At 29.4% G+C, this 15,723-nt stretch overlaps 1 protein-coding gene across 21 annotated transcripts in view; it reads right to left on the bottom strand.

Moving 5' to 3' along the window:
* Nucleotides 1–15,723, bottom strand: part of LOC145293059 (myotubularin-related protein 13-like) — a 508,291-nt gene that overhangs the window by 190,012 nt on the left and 302,556 nt on the right. For all 21 annotated transcript variants that reach the window (XM_080139396.1, XM_080139398.1, XM_080139410.1 and 18 more), the window contains one exon: nucleotides 6,208–6,310. In XM_080139396.1, coding sequence (XP_079995522.1) covers nucleotides 6,208–6,310 — 103 coding nt within the window. The remainder of the gene's footprint in view (nucleotides 1–6,207; nucleotides 6,311–15,723) is intronic.

Below are 15,723 nucleotides of genomic sequence, written 5' to 3'. Positions count from 1 at the left end.
TTTTGGCAATCGTGCAGACTAACAGATGCCACTAAAAACATAGGTCCCTTTCTGATAAATCAGGGGACTAATAAAAACACTTAATCATCAGCTTCAGTTTTACATGTGGGCATGTGTTGGACAGCTTTTAATAATTGATTTAAAAATTAACCAGGTCATTATCACTTTTTCTATTAAGCCCATCTTTATTACCATCATCATCATCACCACCACTTCATCCCATGTTCTTCTTGAGCTTCTCATGTAAAGTGGATTTTCTACCTCAGCTATTCTTCATCTAATAATCCAAGAACTCATCTATTCTTTCAATATGACTATATCAACGAAGTCTCCTGCCATGCACACACCTCTCTATACTGTCCAGATTTTACTTTTATACATCACATTGTAGACACATGCCGGATAAACTCTTTCTTGATAGTGCTAATGTTCTGGTAGTTGGTAACAGCAGAAGTTCCCATACATTAATAACTTTTGCAATAAAATCAGCTCCTCTCTCTGCTCTAATGCTATAACCAAGACGAAGCTTCCAAAGAAGCTCAACAGCTTCACCATCAGCATATACTTTCTCCACATTTAATTCCAATGTCTTAACATTTCTTGTTCATAACTGGTTGTCATCTCTCACCTACCAGTAATTAAGCAGATTATTTGTTATTTCACAGGCAAGTATTAAATCATTGGTATACAGAACCTCTTCCAGACAACCCATACAATACTTCCTGGACAGAAGACAAAAATTAAAAGCAACAAACTCAGTACAATATACTCCTATATTAATATTAAAGCCATTACAAAATGTACGGTTCTAATTCCAACATGGCGATCATGATCTTGCTGATTCAATCTTTTGATCTGGCTTGTAACTTAAATGCCTTCCAAATTAATATAATATTAACAGGACCCCTGCAAATTTCACAGAATGAAAAGTACATTACTTCACATTGCTCGAAGCTTCACCAACCATTCATTTTCTACTAGTTTATGCAAAGCTCACTAAACTACACTTAGCATTCTGTCAAATGTTTTTGCTGGATCCACAAATGCAAAATATAGCTTGTTCTTCTTACCAAGGTACTTCTCTTGCATTTGTCTCGGGATAAATATAGCACTAATGTATAATCACGTTTGACACACCGGTTCCCATCAGATCACCAAAGTTAAGCAACGATGAGCCTGGCCAGTATCAGATGGGTGACCATTTGGGGCTTCCAGGTGCTGTACGTGCTCTCTGCTTACCTCTGCATTGTTTCCAGTCGTCCTGGACTTCTTGCCACTGGACTCGAGCAGCACCGATTCAGGAGAGGTGTGCTTGATGATTGCATAACCTTTGCCTCACAATTACACGCGAAGCTGCCCCTATAAGGGGCATCCTTTGTCTTTTGAGACTGAACGGAGGCATCAATCGAATGCTATTTTGGCCAGACATAAACAAAAATTTATTATTTGCTGCTCAATTATTCTTTTAATCACTTTCAGTATTTGATCCATTAACTTTGCAATTTTTTGTCATGGGAGATATGTTTTCAGTAGAGTTTGTAAACATGCTTGTTTGTGTAAAGCCTAGCATTCACATCACTTGAACAATTGTCACCAAACTTTGTGCAATATTTGTCATGATCTAATTTCAAACTAATTTATTAGAGATGTTTAGGTTATGGAAAAGGCAATAACTTTGGTTCTGTTCACTATAGAAACTTGCTACATGAGTTCTGAATGCTTCCATAAAATTAATTTGAGAATACTTCATACAATAAGGAGAAATAAGGCCCAGACTAACCCTTCTTTACATTATAAGGTGGAGATATGCAGTCTCATAGCTTATGTTCTCTTCACCTTTATCTAGTTGTGCCCTTTTACTTTTGCAATTGTTTCCAATTTTACTAAAATCCCAATCTTTCAGTATAACTTTTCAAAATAAAGCATAGGTTGTCTCCCCTTGCGATCACTACTACACGAATAAGTAAAGCAAAAGTTGTCACCTCTTGCAATCACTGCAACTCGATTTATATAAATAACCATGATCTCAACTGTGTTGGATTTTTGAGAAAATTAATGAGTATATTTTTAGATATTTGTGAAAAAAATGCAGCCTTATATAACATTCTTCTTGTTCTTTCCTTCCTTAGACTATGTTACGCTTTGAAAAAAGGTCAAATACAATTTTTGAAAGTCAAACTATTTCAAAAAAGGCTAAATTCATGAAATTTAACTTTAAAAAGGCTAATCTTGGACAAGAATATGAGAGTGACCTGCTTTGATCTAGCTTTGTTTTCAAATATCATTATAATAATATATGATCATGGTTGTAAAGTTGTGAAGAGTGAACTTGTAATTTTGACGTGCAATAGTTGTTCACTGAAGAAAAATTCAGTGAAACATTACATATAAAAAAAATGGAATATTTGAAAGAAACAGGTGGGGGACACATTGTTTGCCAAGAGATGCTGAAGTAAATTAAAGATTATTTTTTGATTTACTTTTCTTATTTGTATTGAACTATGTAACACGATATTACTTTATCTTATTTGGATCAGTTCTATATTTAAAATACAACAGACATTTTCATAGAAATATTAATAAATTCATATTTGCTGCATGTTACTGGTTTTTCTGTTCAAAAAATTGTTTTATGCTACCCAGAAAAATATCAGATTTATCAAAACATGTACTTTTCATTCTGTGAAATTTCCAGGGGTCCTGTTAATATTATATTAATTTGGAAGGCATTTAAGTTACAAGCCAGATCAAAAGATAGAATCAGCAAGATCATGATCGCCAATGCTGATAGTTGTGTCATCTGCATAAATGTCAATAAATGGTCTTAGAATATGATTCAGAAGATCATGAATGAAAATCAGGAAGAGAGTTGGATGCAGAATTGATCCTTGAAATATAACTGCATTGATATTGTGTTTATGAGAAAGAAAAGATTTAATGATTATGAAGACACTGTTAGATATTTCATAGCTAGAAAATTTGTGATGCAATCCCTTATGGCAGACACTATTAAAGGCAGTTGATATGTCAAAGCCATGAAGTTAGACACAAAGCTTCCATTGAAAGATTCACTAATTCTCCCGGATATTAATCAGTTTGTCATTTGTTGAACTTGCAGTACAAAATCAATATTGCTTGTGACTGCTTTTGCTGAGATGATTAATAACTTCAATAATAACTTAGGACAAACAGTAGATTGATCGATCTCCACAGAGATGAAGAATGATCAAATATTTCAAAAAATTAATTAAAAAAATTTCCAATTCAAAAATTTTCCAAAGAAATAGAAAGTATTTCTTCTATAAGCAACAGTTAAACAGTTTTGTAAGGATAAGAGTAAGTTCCATCAGCAGATTCTTAAGGTCAATGACTGGAGTGCTTTCACATCCAGCTGTCAAGGTTTTAAATAAGTTTGGCAACATCCCATACAGATATATAGATTTGCTTAAAGTATTTTCAGTTATAGCGAGGAAATTCTGTAAGTCTATGATTCTGATTAGAAAGGGTGAAATTCGAAACAAGATTCTTTGCAAAAAACATAACTGTCAGATAGTGAGGAAATTAGCATAATGATGATTGGAAAATAAATTTTCAATCTGTTTAATACCTTGTTTGTTATTCCAAAGCTCTCCGCTTAACAACTTTGAATTCAATAGATTAGGCATACGACTCTTTTTGCAATCTGAGTTACCCATTTGCAACAGTTGCAAACCATTCTAAAGGAAGCTTTGGTTTCAAGATATCTATTCTCACGAGTTTACCATGGCTGATTGTTGAAATTTATTAAAAATAAAACTAGTGATTAACCAATGAGATATGGCGAAAGGACATGTTTCTGAAAAGAGGAATTTCAAAAACGAAAGATCTATAGCTATCCTAATCAACCCTTAATTATCAAAGCATTCTACAATGAAAATGAACAGACAAGGTCTCCCTGAACTTAGACTTAGTTGTAATTATGATAACAGAGTGATCAGAAGATTCCAGAGGAGACAGAACAGTAAATGTGTGCTGTTTAGGGCAAATTGTTAGAAAAAGGTTTGCAAAATGTTTGTCAGCATCATCTACACAAGTCGATTTGACAACAATTTGTCTCGACTCATGACCAAAGGAAAATCATGACAAAATCTTGCTTTATATCAATGTTGTTGGAATAGACAAGCCATTTTACATTTTGTAAATTATAGTAACCACTACTATGAATGTTAGCAAAAGCATAAAGAGGCAGAAGCTGGTCAATTTTTCACAGATTTTCTCAATGACCATAACTCCATAATTGCGAGGATAATAAAGAGCACAGATGAAAGAGGTGATGTAAACAAAGGCAACATGGAAACACAAAGAGCAACTCCAGGTCTTCATTGGAAATGTCTCTACTACATGGGAATCTGTCTCTGACATAAGCATGTTCATGATGATCTGGTAGGTAGTGCTGGAATAATCTGGAATCTTGTTGAAATCATTGACAGAAATAACAAATCGGGTTTGGTCTTGTGTAAATAAATTTCAACTTTTCAAAAATTGCAACACAAACCCTTAATGTTATTAAAGGAGCTATAAGAGTAGGAATCTACAGGAGTTGATGTACTGGGTTTACGTTTAGTTTTTACTTGAGAACTTTTCGTAATAGAAATATATGGAAGTAGTTAGTTGAAGAGTTAAAGCAGAACACATTCCAGATAAGTAAACTTTCTTTGTAAACCACTGAAAAAAAAAAGAAAAGCTGTAACAATTCTCTCTATTGTGGAATTAAGATGCTTTATCGGAAACTACTGTACGATTTGATTCACAAAATTGTGAAGCAGCAGCTCAGATATTATTCATCTGCTCTTTAAGAGTTACTCTAAGGTTTAAGTACTTGAACCATCAGGCAGATAATGTACATACCTTTTTTAGTAATGTTGCCACAAAAAAATAAAATATTCTTTCTCTTCTACTAGTTGCCCCTAACCTACTATTTAACCCAAAGCTAGGAGGGCAAGAAGTGGATTCATACTGGACCCAAGGATATTAGTTAATTTAACTTGAGCAAGCGCTGAACTCGTCATATACAATCTTACCACTGAATCGATTTCACACCTTTGTACAGATGTTGCATTGTCTGTGTGTTGCCAGATGGCCATCTTTTCTTCATTGTCATGTGCTTTCATCTGCTAAGATGTTAACAACATAACACAATATATTGCAGTTCAATTCTTTAATTCTGGCCAGAGAAAATATTTTGTGAAGCATAATACTAAACTGCCATTAATATGTACTCCAAATTCAACCCGTCGTTTATCAAGGAGAGCAAGCGACCTCTGAAAGCTTGAGGTGTTTGATCATTACTTTTTTAATTGAAATATATGGAAGAAGTCAGTTGAGGAGTTAAAGCAAAACACATTCAGAATAAGCAAACTTTCTTTGTAAACCACTGAAAAAAAAATAAAAGCTGTAACGATTCTCAAAACTTGAGGTGTTTGATCATTGCATCCTTTGTGTTGTTCGTTCTCACCACAACATAGTCTCTCTACAGCAATCTCTTCTCTCGAGACATCTTTGCTGGTTTGGCCATGCTCTGCGTCATCACCCAGATGATTTCATCTATAAAGTCATTGAATAAACCCCTCCTGAGGGTTGGAAAGGGCGATGCAGAGGTCAGCTGAAAATCTGGATCAGAACATTGAACATAATACCGAGCTAATCCTGGTATCCTATGGGGTTTGCCACTGGAACCGTGACTGGTTAACTCTTGTACCTGTTACTGTGATAGATTGTCATGTCTGGTCAGCATTCATTTGGGATGTGGCAAATTCTTTGAATAGAGCCAGTCCGATCACTCCAGGGTAAATACCGAAAAAAGACAGGACAAAAACTCTCACCTGAGGCCTGGGAAAGAATGCCTTAAAGGCACTTGACACCTATTCTTTCCAGTAAAACAAAATGACTAAGCTCCCACTTCTTGATAGTGATGTCACAGCCACAAAATATTTCCTATTCCCTTTAATATACAACACACAGCTAAAAATGAGATAACGTGCATAGAAACCAGATGTTTACACACGCACACACTAATCCGTAATCCAACCAATATCTATGAATGGAAGTCTACTACATACAATTACAAATAGTTCGAAACTAAAAATATTTATTTTAATATTCTTTCAAACAAAAATGAAAATCTTCAAATAGTGAATACAAAGTAATAATAAAAGTTGGGTAACTTACCTGGAGGTGGTATATGCACACATCCCAAAATATTTCCAATAATTGATTCCAAACTATATTGTAAATTTTCAATGAATACAGTATAGATTATGCCAAGGCAGTTCTGGAAGGAAAAAAAAAGGCATTACATGTTGAGAATTTAAAGATTAAATGTTTTAAATAATCATTTGGGCATTTATTAACATTTTATTAAAACAAAAAGAAGTACTTATTTCTTGTATAGATTGATATAAATACACATGAAAGAGGAGATCAAAAGGCTAGATTATGAATATGAAATCCAGCCCCTTTACGGAGAACTACCCCTTCATTAAAAAAGAACAACAAAATGCCAAATTTTATTAGTACTAAAATGTTAAGTTCATCAACACAAACACACATCCATCTTAAATCTGACCAATAGTTTTCTCTATCAAGATTCATTTGTTATCATTTATATATTATTTATCATTTACAGAAAGTAAAAAGTGAACCTTAGATTTACTTTCAGTAGCCTTGTAATTCACTTTTATTTTGTCTTTTATTTCTCACATTCCATTGGAAATGTTTCTGACAAAAGGGGAAGAATCCATCCAGTGTTTATCATTGGTTAATTTTTGCCTGAACTAATATATTTTTTTTTAGCTTATTACACCATGTGGCTTCATGTCTTGTCTAGAGCAATTTCCATAAGAGAAAAAAGAATTTTAGAAAAAATGAGTGTAAATAGATTTTTTTACAAAAATGTAGATTACAATATTGAAGAAAAAAGAAAGAAATAGAACTTTTCATATCAACACAAAAATAGGATGTAGATTCAATCCTTTTGCCAACTTAATTTTTTTATTATTATCATTACTATTATTACTTATTTTGCATAGCTTTTTATTATTATTACTTATTTTGCATAGCTTTTTTATTACTTATTTTGCATAGCTTTTTTATTATTACTTATTTTGCATAGCTTTTTTATTATTACTTATTTTGCATAGCTTTTTTATTATTACTTATTTTGCATAGCTTTTTTATTATCATTACTTATTTTGCATAGCTTTTTTATTATTACTTATTTTGCATAGCTTTTTTATTATTACTTATTTTGCATAGTTTTTTTTATTATTACTTATTTTGCATAGCTTTTTTATTATCATTACTTATTTTGCATAGTTTTTTTATTATTATTACTTATTTTGCATAGCTTTTTTATTATCATTACTTATTTTGCATAGCTTTTTTATTATTATTACCTCTTTTGCATAGTTTTTTTATTACCTATTTTGCATAGCTTTTTTATTATTACTTATTTTGCATAGCTTTTTTATTATTACTTATTTTGCATAGCTTTTTTATTATTACTTATTTTGCATAGTTTTTTTTTATTACTTATTTTGCATAGCTTTTTTATTATTACTTATTTTGCATAGTTTTTTTTATTACTTATTTTGCATAGTTTTTTTTTTTTATTACTTATTTTGCATAGTTTTTTTTTATTATTACTTATTTTGCATAGTTTTTTTTTATTATTACTTATTTTGCATAGTTTTTTTTTATTATTACTTATTTTGCAGAGCTTTTTTATTATCATTACTTATTTTGCATAGCTTTTTTATTATTATTACCTCTTTTGCATAGTTTTTTTATTATTACTTATTTTGCATAGCTTTTTTATTATTACTTATTTTGCATAGCTTTTTTATTATTACTTATTTTGCATAGCTTTTTTATTATTACTTATTTTGCATAGCTTTTTTATTATTACTTATTTTGCATAGTTTTTTTTTATTACTTATTTTGCATAGCTTTTTTATTATTACTTATTTTGCATAGTTTTTTTTTATTACTTATTTTGCATAGTTTTTTTTTATTATTACTTATTTTGCATAGTTTTTTTATTATCATTACTTATTTTGCATAGTTTTTTTATTATTATTACTTATTTTGCATAGTTTTTTTATTATTATTACTTATTTTGCAGAGCTTTTTTATCATCATTACTTATTTTGCATAGCTTTTTTATCATTATTACTTATTTTGCATAGCTTTTTATTATCATTACTTATTTGTCATAGTTTTTTATTATTACTTATTTTGAATAGTTTTTTATTATCATTACTTATTTTGCATAGCTTTTTTATTATTACTTATTTTGCATAGCTTTTTTATTATTACTTATTTTTCATAGTTTTTTATTATTACTTATTTTGCATAGTTTTTTTATTATTATTACTTATTTTACATAGTTTTTTTTTTATTATTACTTATTTTGCATAGTTTTTTTTTATTATTACTTATTTTGCATAGTTTTTTATTATCATTACTTATTTTGCATAGCTTTTTATTATCATTACTTATTTTGCATAGCTTTTTTATTATTATTACTTATTTTGCATAGCTTTTTTATTATCATTACTTATTTTGCATAGCTTTTTTATTATCATTACTTATTTTGCATAGTTTTTCATTTTCATTACTTATTTTGCATAGCTTTTTTATTATCATTACTTATTTTGCATAGCTTTTTTATTATCATTACTTATTTTGAATAGCTTTTTTATTATTACTTATTTTGCATAGCTTTTTTATTATTATTACTTATTTTGCATAGCTTTTTTATTATTATTACTTATTTTGCATAGTTTTTTTTTATTATTACTTATTTTGCATAGCTTTTTTATTATTATTACTTATTTTGCATAGCTTTTTTATTATTACTTATTTTGCATAGCTTTTTTATTATTATTACTTATTTTGCATAGCTTTTTTATTATTATTACTTATTTTGCATAGCTTTTTTATTATCATTACTTATTTTGCATAGCTTTTTTATTATCATTACTTATTTTGCATAGCTTTTTTATTATCATTACTTATTTTGCATAGCTTTTTTATTATTATTACTTATTTTGCATAGCTTTTTTATTATCATTACTTATTTTGCATAGTTTTTTATTATCATTACTTATTTTGCATAGCTTTTTTATTATTATTACTTATTTTGCATAGCTTTTTTATTATTATTACTTATTTTGCATAGCTTTTTTATTATTACTTATTTTGCATAGCTTTTTTATTATTACTTATTTTGCATAGCTTTTTTATTATTACTTATTTTGCATAGCTTTTTTATTATTACTTATTTTGCATAGCTTTTTTATTATTACTTATTTTGCATAGCTTTTTTATTATTACTTATTTTGCATAGCTTTTTTATTATTACTTATTTTGCATAGCTTTTTTATTATTATTACTTATTTTGCATAGCTTTTTTATTATTATTACTTATTTTGCATAACTTTTTTATTATTATTACTTATTTTGCATAGCGTTTTTATTATTATTACTTATTTTGCATAGCTTTTTTATTATCATTACTTATTTTGCATAGCTTTTTTATTATTATTACTTATTTTGCATAGCTTTTTTATTATCATTACTTATTTTTCATAGCTTTTTATTATTATTACTTATTTTGCATAGCTTTTTTATTATTATTACTTATTTTGCATAGTTTTTTTTATTATTACTTATTTTGCATAGCTTTTTTATTATTATTACTTATTTTGCATAGCTTTTTTATTATTAATACTTATTTTGCATAGCTTTTTTATTATTACTTATTTTGCATAGCTTTTTTATTATTATTACTTATTTTGCATAGCTTTTTTATTATCATTACTTATTTTGCATAGCTTTTTTATTATCATTACTTATTTTGCATAGCTTTTTTATTATTATTACTTATTTTGCATAGCTTTTTTATTATTACTTATTTTGCATAGCTTTTTATTATCATTACTTATTTTGCATAGTTTTTTTATTATTATTACTTATTTTGCATAGCTTTTTTATTATTACTTATTTTGCATAGCTTTTTTATTATTATTACTTATTTTGCATAGCTTTTTTATTATTACTTATTTTGCATAGCTTTTTTATTATTACTTATTTTGCATAGCTTTTTTATTATTACTTATTTTGCATAGCTTTTTTATTATTACTTATTTTGCATAGCTTTTTTATTATTACTTATTTTGCATAGCTTTTTTATTATTACTTATTTTGCATAGCTTTTTTATTATTACTTATTTTGCATAGCTTTTTTATTATTACTTATTTTGCATAGCTTTTTTATTATTACTTATTTTGCATAGCTTTTTTATTATTATTACTTATTTTGCATAGCTTTTTTATTATTATTACTTATTTTGCATAGCTTTTTTATTATTATTACTTATTTTGCATAACTTTTTTATTATTATTACTTATTTTGCATAGCGTTTTTATTATTATTACTTATTTTGCATAGCTTTTTTATTATCATTACTTATTTTGCATAGCTTTTTTATTATTATTACTTATTTTGCATAGCTTTTTTATTATCATTACTTATTTTTCATAGCTTTTTATTATTATTACTTATTTTGCATAGCTTTTTTATTATTATTACTTATTTTGCATAGCTTTTTTATTATTATTACTTATTTTGCATAGTTTTTTTTATTATTACTTATTTTGCATAGCTTTTTTATTATTATTACTTATTTTGCATAGCTTTTTTATTATTATTACTTATTTTGCATAGCTTTTTTATTATTACTTATTTTGCATAGCTTTTTTATTATTATTACTTATTTTGCATAGCTTTTTTATTATCATTACTTATTTTGCATAGCTTTTTTATTATCATTACTTATTTTGCATAGCTTTTTTATTATTATTACTTATTTTGCATAGCTTTTTTATTATTACTTATTTTGCATAGCTTTTTATTATCATTACTTATTTTGCATAGTTTTTTTATTATTATTACTTATTTTGCATAGCTTTTTTATTATTACTTATTTTGCATAGCTTTTTTATTATTACTTATTTTGCATAGTTTTTTATTATCATTACTTATTTTGCATAGCTTTTTTATTATTATTACTTATTTTGCATAGCTTTGCTCACCAATAGAGACATTACCTCATTTGGTAGAAGTAATATTCAATGTTTTTGAAGTCAAATGTATAAGTACTGACTCTAATGATTCCAAAATATGTAATTCCAATGTCTTATTTTAAAGACTCTATTGTCTAAAAACAAAAACCAGAGAAATTAATCAAAACTTTAATTGGAAGCTTATTTCAATTAGGGGAAGAATGTTAATACAAAAAAAAGAACTAATCTCAGGCATGATTTTTAAACTAAACAACTATCGCAAAAACGATTGCAAAGAAAAGTAGCCTTATTAACATATTTGTAGTACAAGCAGAATAGTTTGAAAACCAAGCTTTATCGAAAGAAAAGAACAAATTTATAAGAAGCCAAAAGAAATAAAATCTCCTGAAAACATGAGTATACAGCAAGAAACTGTACGAACACTGCAACAAAGTTCATTCAAAAGAAAAATGCTCTCCTCTAGCAAATTTGGGTTCTTGTACAGAATTCCTCCTATATTAAAAACAAATAAAAATATATTCCAAAAATCACGTAAATTGATCAACTAGTTTTATTTTTATATAGAAAATCATTTTTAAGTTATTAATGGGAATCCGTAGGCATTACAACATAAATCTTGCAAGTTTGAATTATTAAGTTATCTCCCTTTGTTTTTTGGGTTTTTTTTTGTTTTTTTTTCAAAATGGCTGACAAGACAGCATCTCTTCTGTTACTCATAAAATTTGATTTTCTTATTGAAAAATAAAACTACTTGAGCAATTGCAATGATTTTCAGAATATTTTTATTTTGTTACAAGTAAATACACATGCAGATTTTTCTTTATTTTTATTTATCAATATAAGGGGGAAAACCTGGACAAGAATGCAAATTTGTTCAATATAAGCCTACAAAATAAATAACCAAATTATTAGTCATCAACTCTGGTGAAAACTAATCCTCAAGTTGTATAAATAATTTATGAATACATGATTCCCCTACAATGCTAAACAATACTCATGGATATATTTTCACAGTGCAGCTCTTGATTGTTAAAGAGAAATTAATTGTAGAATATATCAATTAATCAATTGTGGCCAGTTAATGCCAAATTCCGTCATTTTTGGTAAAAGTTTTAATGCATAGATTATTTTGTTTTGCAGTCAAATAAATATCCTGCAAATATACTCTATTTAATTAACTGATAGGTACTACCTTTCAGGGTCATAGTAAACTTGGACATAATAGCAACTCGAGGATCACTAAAAAATTGAAGCTTACCATTGATATAATTTCAAGTACTATTAATAAAGAAAACTAAGCAAAACCACTTAAACTAACCCAGCAACACAAAGGGCAGAATCATATCCAGTGTTAAGCACACTTTAAGCAAAATTTTGCAGCATAAAAAGTAGAAACAGTATTATTAAAGGTCAGTCCCTTCTCAGTTGAACAGAATAGATTTCATAAGTCCATCAGGTAAAAAAAATGTCAATAAAAAGGTGAATTTTCTGGACTTCTTCAAAAACCTTTCGAAAAACTGTTGCAATATTTTTTATATCATAATAGGGTATGATCCCACACAGTCGGGCGATTCTATTTATAAACGATGCTGCTAGGACCTGATGAATCAAATTAATTCACGTTCTGCTACCAACCAATCAGAAACCAGAATTGCTCCATGAATATTAAACCTTTTCTGTAGCAATTTCGCATGTTTTTTCCGTCTCAACAAGGTAAGAATATTTTGCTCTGTGGAACTGTCTACTGCAAACCAGACACCTCTCAGGACTTGTGTGTAACAACGAACCATCGGAAACTGTTCTGTCTACTGCAAACCAGTCACCTCTCAAGACTTGTTTAGAACAACGAACCACCGGAAACAGTTCTGAAACTAAACATGGCTTACACTTCTAGAAAAACTTTTACACCATCAACCTAGAAAAAAAAAAGAGGTGGGAGGGTTCATACCTATTTCCCTAAAATGGAAATAAACTGCTTATATTAAAACTATAGGTGATTTCATGAATTACAATTTTGTGTTATGACATAGTTATGACAAAAGCAAATAGCTCCATGTATCATTGACTGGAATTATGAAGTACAAAGCATCTTGCCGCCATCATTACAACCATGTGTCAAGGTGCAACTGACATCAAAGTGCAAATTGACCTTGCATGTCATGTCTTCTGCCAACTCATTTTTTGGCTCTGGTCAAGATTTGAGATAAAGCGCAACACCAGAGTAAGGATCTGCCAAATACTAGTACGAATGATCCTCTTTTATGACAGCAAATCCTGACCAGTGAGAGTGGAAGATGTTAGCTTCCAATCACTACTGTCTGTTTCCATTGTATCCAGTAACAGCTCTTCCTCTTGAATAAACAGTATGTTTCTACTGCAAAATTAACTCCCTCTGACAAGTCATCCTTAGGAGATCTCTACACTGGCTGGGTAATGAATGCTCTTTGCTATCAACCAGGAAAGTTGAACTTCAGGATTAGAAAAAGCAACATAGTAGACAAAGAAAAACCTGGGTGATTTCAGTTAACATTGACCTGAAACCAAACTTAGGCTACCAATCTACATTGGAACAATGCGTAGAGATCATTCAATTGTTGACTTAATTGTCAGGCTGATCAGCATCCCTGAGGGATGTAGTAACAATGATGGATAGAGCCAACTTAAACCAGTTCAGTTAAATGCCATTTCAAGTACAAGTAGTTAGACAGATTGCACTTGAAATTCCTTCCTTGCTCCCCTAACCGTACCAATATGCAGAAATGAAAATGTGAAAAAAAATCTTGCAACTCCCCACCCAGGTTGCCCCTTATAAATATGTTCCTTAATACAGTAACACTTTACATTTCAGTGGAATATGCTTTGTTGGAGGGGGAGGAGGTGAATAAAAGTTATTAAGTTTATAGAAGATTAAAAAAATATATGAATAAACACATGTCATTATCAACGATCAATCCATGGAAGTATTACCCCGAGAAGAAGAAAATGTTCTTGAATCAAGTTTCAGAAAACAAAGGAATGGAAAAAATTTGTCATTTTTTTTTTTTTTCAGGCAGAGAAGAAAAATTGTTAGATGTGATCCTAAAGCAACCGTACAGAACCAACAGTACAATTTGCATTCGTTGCAGGATCCACTCCCTCCAAAAATCTCTCCTTAACAAACACCTTTGCCAATTTGGCCATGCCCTTTGTCAACACTCAGGTGACTTCACCTGTGAAATCATTCGTCTGGCTCCATCACTAGGCTGGAAGAAACATTGCGGTCGTCAACTCAAAACCTGCCTCAGTAGAATGAAGTAGGATGCTGAACTGCTTCTGGGCCTCCACTTTTATGAGATCTTTTGTTGGAACCATAAATGGCTTGCACTTGCCGCAACCATAACATGATGACAACTTGGTTCCCTCAGAGAGAAAAAAAATGGAGAGCAAAGGAGGAAAGAGGGAGGGGGACACAGGAGAGGGGAAGAGAGAGTGAAGAGGCACAACCACTTAATTATTCAGTAATATTAGATAATGACCAATTGGAATCAAAGTAGAAGTGAAAATTTGTCACAAGACAAGAAAGTTTAATTTGCTCCAACTGCATGAGTTGAGGATGCTAGTAAGGGAATAAATGAACAGAGAACTTTGAATATCAGCATAAAACACCAATTCTAGTCACACTGAAGAGCCATGATACAGTGAAAAAGTTGCAATCACTACATTTGTGCCATTTAACATAACTTTTAGTAAGAAGTGAAAATGTAAAACAATAATTTCCTTAACAACAGCATTAACATAAATGCTAAGAAATCTGATTAGTAAGTGTTCGAGTTTGGAATCTTAGCAAAAAAAATAACTAACCATACTGATAAAAAACAACTGTGTGTATGTATGCATATATATATATATATATATATATATATATATATATATATATATTAAAACAAAGTAATTTTTCTATAACCATACATGAGGACAAGGTTACTTTTTAATTCTCCTCCTCTTACAAAAACAGAATGGATTTGATTACTTGTTCCATTCCTAACATCAAACTTAGGCACAAGGCCAATTTACAGTGGAGATACTAATCTACCCCAACCCACCATGAAAAAGAAACTATTAGGAAAAGTACAGTAACGACTTTGTAATGCCACGCCATCTTGAATTTCAATAGCAAAATTATTGCCTCACCTCTCCCGATATCACTTATTTTTTCTTTCAAAAATATTAACAAATGATGGAAACAACTAATACACTCTCAACAAAAAGGATACTCTATGTTGGGAATAATAATTTACATACACACGTTGGGCTCGACCTTTGTCTGATCCCATACAAAATGGTCAAACGGTAAAAGAAGAATAAAAAGACAAAAGAAAAGAATACCAACCAGACCTCCTCTGGAAGAAGGATGCAAAGAGTACTAGAACTTTGGGAAGGTTTATATCACTCAAATTCAATGGCTAGTGCTATTAAGAAATCGATTATAGACAGCTGTTGTAATAATGCAACATGATCTGCAGTGGTTACTAAAAAAAAAAGGGCAGGGAGTACAGGAAATCTGGGGAGACTTGTTATTACTCAGATTCCAGGGAACACCACTGATAATGACTAATT

This window comes from Euprymna scolopes, chromosome 14 (genome assembly GCF_053919585.1).
Source record: "Euprymna scolopes isolate OS-2025 chromosome 14, ASM5391958v1, whole genome shotgun sequence".
Classification (NCBI taxonomy): domain Eukaryota; kingdom Metazoa; phylum Mollusca; class Cephalopoda; order Sepiida; family Sepiolidae; genus Euprymna; species Euprymna scolopes.
This window is presented reverse-complemented; position numbering and strand designations above follow the sequence as displayed.